Source organism: Cotesia glomerata, linkage group LG5 (genome assembly GCF_020080835.1).
Source record: "Cotesia glomerata isolate CgM1 linkage group LG5, MPM_Cglom_v2.3, whole genome shotgun sequence".
In the NCBI taxonomy this organism is placed as follows: domain Eukaryota; kingdom Metazoa; phylum Arthropoda; class Insecta; order Hymenoptera; family Braconidae; genus Cotesia; species Cotesia glomerata.
In genome coordinates, this window is record NC_058162.1 from 12,540,217 (window position 1) to 12,546,301 (window position 6,085).

The 6,085-nt window shown below is 41.0% G+C and overlaps 1 protein-coding gene across 1 annotated transcript; it reads left to right on the forward strand.

The window, feature by feature from the left end:
• Positions 1-741, forward strand: LOC123265502. Its single transcript, XM_044729297.1, has 2 exons — positions 1-123; positions 201-741. The coding sequence occupies exons 1-2, from the start codon at positions 86-88 to the stop codon at positions 739-741; spliced, it is 579 nt and encodes a 192-aa protein (XP_044585232.1). The 5' UTR covers positions 1-85.
• Positions 742-6,085: the final 5,344 nt, after the last annotated feature.

Sequence of the window (6,085 nt, forward strand, 5' to 3'; positions counted from 1 at the left end):
CGCAAATGGATCAGACCTGACGCGCTGATAATCCGCCCTGCCGAAAAAGAGAAGTATTCCGAGATATTGCGCCGCATAAAGCGTGATGTCCCAGCAGACCAGGTTCGAAATACCGTCGAGAAGATCCGCAGGACGATGACCGGAGATATGCTGATCACGTTGTCAAGGAAAAGTGCTGACAAAGGCCAAGCCTTGCAGAGGACCATCACAGGAATTCTTCAAGACGATGCTAAGGTAGTCTGTAAAGGTCCACAGGAGACCATTGAGATTCGAGACATCGACGAAGAAACGACGAAGGAAGAGATCCAGGCCGCCCTGAAAGAGGAAGTTGGAAAAGATCATGAGATACCTCTAGAAGGAATAAAAATCCGTAAGGCTTTCAGAGGTACGCAGACGGCTGCAGTCACTTTACTTATGACCATCGCGCGAAAATTAGTGGAAGGAACCGGCAAGATCCATGTCGGGTGGGTTAACTGCCGAATCAAAGCGACGACGAGACCTATCCAATGCTTTAAATGCTGGCACTTTGGACATGTTGGGCCCCAATGTAAAAGCCAAGTAGACCGATCTAAACTCTGCATCAGATGTGAACAAGAAGGGCACCGTATCGCGGACTGTAAAAATTCTGCCAAGTGTGCAATATGTGCTGACCAGCAAGGAGCAAAGGACGTGGCTCACCATGTCGGCACCTACAGATGCCCGGTATATCAGGAGGCGCTCCAGAAGTTGACGAACAAATAAGCATGAGGATATTGCAGCTCAATCTCAACCATTGTGAAGCAGCGCATGACCTGCTCATGCAATCCGTGCGAGAATTAGAGCTGGACTTGGTACTGATAGCAGAGCCATATAAATACTTGAGTACCCAACCCTGGGAATCTGACAGCACATCCAAAGCTGTCATCTGGTCATGTGGCAAGCTTTCTTTCCAAAATGCAGTCGACAACAGCAATGCCGGCTTTGTAGCAGTATCAGTAGAAGGCATCCGCTTCTATAGCTGCTACGCACCACCTAGCCTCTCTACTGTCGAATTCACCGCATTTCTGGATCGACTTACCGAGGACGCGAAGCATTACCACCCAGTGGTAATAGCTGGGGACTTCAACGCCTGGGCAGTAGACTGGGGTAGCAAGAATACAAAAGCGCGAGGAAAGCACTACTGGAGGCCTTTACTACACTAGATGTGGTTTTGCTCAACAGTGGTGATACGCCGACCTACACCAAAGGTGACGCAAGCTCAATTGTAGACCTCACTTTTGTCAGTAATAGCCTTGCCAGAGGCGACTGCAACTGGAAAGTGTTGGACATCTACACTGCCAGCGACCATCATGCGATATTCTGGGAAATATCAAGCGACCAGAACCCCAAGAGACCAGTCAAGCAGTCTAACATCGTTGGTTGGAAGGTATAGTTGGAAGGTAATAGCCCTCGATGGTGATCCGATCAACACTGGATGTGCAGAAGAACAGACTAAGGACCTGATAAGGAGAGTAACACATGCTTGTGATGCCAGTATGCCTCGTAAACGTGGCATAAATTCGAGACCTTCGGTGCATTGGTGGAACGACCACATCAGCGTCCTCCGTAAAGAGTGTCATAAGAAAAGAAGAATCTCTCAGCGCGGCTATCAACGGCCCAACTCAGTAGAGCTGATCGCAGAGTACAAAAAGGCGCGTCGTGAACTGAATAAAGCCATCAAAGAGAGCAAAAGAAGATGCTGGAAAGAGCTTATATACGAGGTGGATAAAGACGTGTGGGGTAGGCCTTATAAGGTGGTTATGACCCACCTGAAAAAATAACAAATGCCATCACCTACGTATCCTCAACTTCTTCAGAAAATCGTCACTGCACTGTTTCCACAGCAACGCAACTACGATTACCAGTTGGCGCCAGGCAAATTGGACGACATCCCACCTGTCACTGAAGAAGAACTGTTGGAGGCTTGTAACCGTGTAGGGAATAATAAAGCGCCGGGATTGGACGGAATCCCTAATTTAGCCTTGAAAATCATCATAAAGGCAGCTCCAACATTATTACTAGACGCTTATAATGCATGCTTCAAGGAGGGGACTTTTCCTCGTAAGTGGAAACAGCAACGATTGGTACTGTTATCTAAAGGGAAGAAACCGCCAGAAGAACCGTCATCTTACCGACCACTTTGCATGCTAGATACGGCGGGTAAGATACTTGAGCGCATAATTCATCAACGAATAGATGCAGTAGTTGACCCACTCCTGGCAGACAACCAGTATAAATTCCGGAAAGGACGATCAACCCTGGACGCGATCAATCTGGTTGTTAGCACGGCTAAAGAAGCGATCGCAGGAACCAGATGAAAGGGTGGCACAAAGAAGTATTGCCTGGTGGCGGCATTAGACATTAAAAACGCCTCCAATTCCGTCAACTGGAACTGCATCATGCAAGCTCTTCGAGAGAAAAACGTTCCAGAATACCTGTGTAGAATAGTGGCCAGCTATTTCACCGATAGAGTTCTTAAATACGACACGAAGAATGGTCTAAAAGAGTACGATATTACCGGAGGTGTACCCCAGGGCTCTGTACTTGGTCCACTGCTGTGGAATATCATGTACGATGGCCTATTGAGATTGAAATTGCCAAGAAGTGTAAAACTCGTAGCATATGCAGACGACGTAACCGTAGTAATCGTCGCTAAACACCTTGACGAAATTAACAACATGTTCGACATCACCTGCGAGCGAGTCCATCGGTGGATGAATACGGTAAACCTGCATCTGGCTACACACAAAACTGAGGCAGTGCTTATATCCAGCAGAAAAGTGTTAGAGACCATCAAGCTGAAAGTCGGCGAACAAGAAATCACATCACAACCTTACATCCGATATTTGGGAGTGATACTTGATGCCCGTCTCAACTTTAAACAGCAAGTGGAACACGTCAGTGCCAAAGCGTCAGTAGTGAGGGCTAGTCTCGCACGACTGATGCCGAACGTCGGAGGCCCAAAGCAGAGCAGGAGACTACTACTATCATCAGTTGTCACATCGGTGCTCACATATGGAATATCTATTTGGGCAGACGCGCTGAAGTTGCAAGAATCATGGAGAAAAGCTGGACCAGTATATCAACTGAGCGCTGTAAGACTAGCCAGTGCATTCCGCACGATATCAGAAGTAGCAGTGTGTGTCATTTCCGGAATTCTGCCGCTTAGAGTTCTAGCTGAGGAAAGACGGAACCTTTACCAACGAAAGATGTCAACAACACTAAGTGCCGAGGAACTCAGAGCTGAAGAACGGCAGAACAGCATCGCACGATGGCAATCGCAGTGGGACGCCGCGACAACAGGAAGATGGACACACCGTCTCATACCGAAAATCGACGTTTGGATAAACCGGAGTCATGGCGAGGTCAATTACTATCTGACGCAGATGTTGTCAGGACATGGATGTTTTCGGACGTATCTTCACCGCTTCAAGCATGATGATTCACCGGAGTGCCCGTCCTGCCCAGGAATCAATGAAGACGCGGAGCACGTTTTCTTTGAGTGCCCACGATTTTACCCACAGCGCGATGAGCTGGAGATGATCCTGAAGAAGAAAATCCAACCAGAGACAATAGTAGAAGCAATGCTGTCATCAGAGGCTGCCTGGAACGCCGCAAACACGTTTGCAATAGAAGTCCTTATAGACTTGCGTTCCATCGAAAGAAAAAGAGCAAATGACAACAACTAGAAGAAAGGTAAAATAATACCTAGTTACCAGAAGGAAGAGCAGTCGCTATATCCTCCCCCCACGAAGTAATGCCTAACGGCGGTTTCCATGAGGGATTAGAGGAAAGAGGAAAGGGGTTTAGGGTTTAGTGGGTAGGGGCGTTAGCGTCGAGTTTTAGTATGACGCTGTGTCGAGTCGCCACATATCCAGGCCAAACAGCTACGCCTAGAATCCGTAAAAAGGATTCCCCCCCCCCCCTAAGGGAAAAAAAAAACATACATACATACAGACATAGTGACAACATCGTAGGGGTAGTCAGGGAAGCTTCCTATGACCTTCAAACATCGAGATCTGATGAAAACTCGATTTTTGCAAAACGGGGTGAAAACAATAACTTCCCGATTTTTTAAAATCTTTAATTTTTTTAGCGGGAGGTTAAAAATGTAGCGACTCACTCTCTCACCGACAACCAATTAAAATAGAAATTTTTTTTATTTTTGATAAAAATCATGACCCTTTCAGAGCGAAATTCTTGCTCCTTTGATTTTTTCAAAAATTTAATCAAGTGGAAAAAAAAAACGGTTGGCTGGATTTAATTGAAACTTTGTAGGGTTTTTGTGGATATATTGAACAGTAAAAGGCACACTTAACATTAGTGGTTTCCGCAATATTTTTGATTAGGCGCTTGATTTTTCAAAAAACCGCAAATAACCCTATTTTGGTTGCTTTTTCAAATTCATGTAATGATTTTTTTTCAAAAATCGAAGCCAATCCTTTTAGGGAATTTATTAAAGTTTTCGAAACCAACCTTGAATTTTTTGTGCGATCATTGGTTGCTGAGATATTAGTAATCAAAGAAAAAATGATCTTTTTCCATTCAAACACCGATACCTCAACGAGAAATGCTCGTATCGAGATTTTTAAAAAACTAAATCAAAGATGAATACGCAAGTTATCTGGTCCATATGAAGGTTAAGTCAAAAAATTTTTTTCGGTGGTTTTCTTAAGATTACTCGAAAAAAAATTTCAAAAAATAAAACTCATATCCGAAAACTAGACACTTAGAGCTACAATTTGCTTTTTTTTTAGGTCGATATCATAGAAATCAATCTTTTGCATTGGACATGGTCCTTATGTCGGAATTTAGTTGGAATTTTGTCGTAATATCTCTTAACTAGTCGAGTAAAGCTCAAAAATAACGTTAGTTAAAAAATTTATATATGTATGTTTATATATATTTATATATATGTAATATAACGCGGGATGTTACCGTGATCGTGTCTACAATTCTTGATGAATCTAGATGAAATTTGTTAGACATATTCTTTGGATAATAACCTTGAATGAGCTCGGCAGCTCTTTAAAATTATCAAAATAGTGAAAATCACGTTTTTGGTAACTTCATTGGTGTATAACTTTTGATTGAAAAGAGATGGCTAATTTTTGATAAATTCATGTAAAAGTTCATGAAATTACCTTCAATTTGGCATATATAGCATTGACATTTTGACTATTTTTAGTTATTTTATCAAAGAGTTCTATTGAACCATTTTCCATTTAAATAATATGGGGTTTTGGCACGTTTTACAATTAATTTTTTTGTTTCTATGCCAGTTCATATATGACAATGGCAAATAAGTATCTTTGTAGAAAATTGAACGCTCTACAAAAACTTTCTCTTATTTTTTTTCGATAAATTTACTTGCTCAAAAGTTATTTAAGCTCAAAGTTTAACTCAAAATAATTTCTTCATTTTTTTTATTTTGGCCGAAAAATTGTCATTATTTATGTAAAAATTCATTGTTTATTGACAAAAATATCTCATTTCAACTGTATTATAGGTAAAATTAGCGTTAAATATTCCGATAACCAGAAAGTTTAATCTACAATCTGAGTTACTCTTAAAATTTCGCAATTCATTTGAAAAAATGTGACAGGATCTATAAATTTTTAACATATTAATGAACACAATTTATTTTATTAAACATTTTTTAGTGATATTTGGAAACTTCTTTTTATATCCACTTACAATTTGAATGACATACTGCACTGATAGAAGGATTTAGTTCTATTTAATAAGATTTAGTAACAAACCTTTCATTACCAAATATTTAGTAATAGGTGCTAAATCATTTATTAATTAAGGTAAAGGATACAGTTTCTGACCTTTCTAGAGTGATAGTTGAAGTTATACGACAATAATAAATATAAATTAATAATTTTATCAACTAGTTTATAGTTTTTAAAATGAAGTCGAATACGCAAAATAATTATTTTAGTTGAATAAATAATTTAAATTGATGTTTTAATAAATGACATCTAAGGCATCGGTTTCTGACCCTCAGAATTTCTTATGTGGCAGTTTCTGACCCTGGCAGTGATCTAGTATCTGACCCCTA

What these genes read in the sequence shown, in the direction of transcription:
- LOC123265502 (XM_044729297.1), top strand. Translation starts at nt 86, where the DNA reads ATGTCCCAGCAGACCAGGTTCGAAATACCGTCGAGAAG. An exon ending in TTCGAAATACCGTCGAGAAG is followed by an intron (nt 124 to 200) that starts ATCCGCAGGACG and finishes AGCCTTGCAGAG; the next exon opens with GACCATCACAGGAATTCTTC.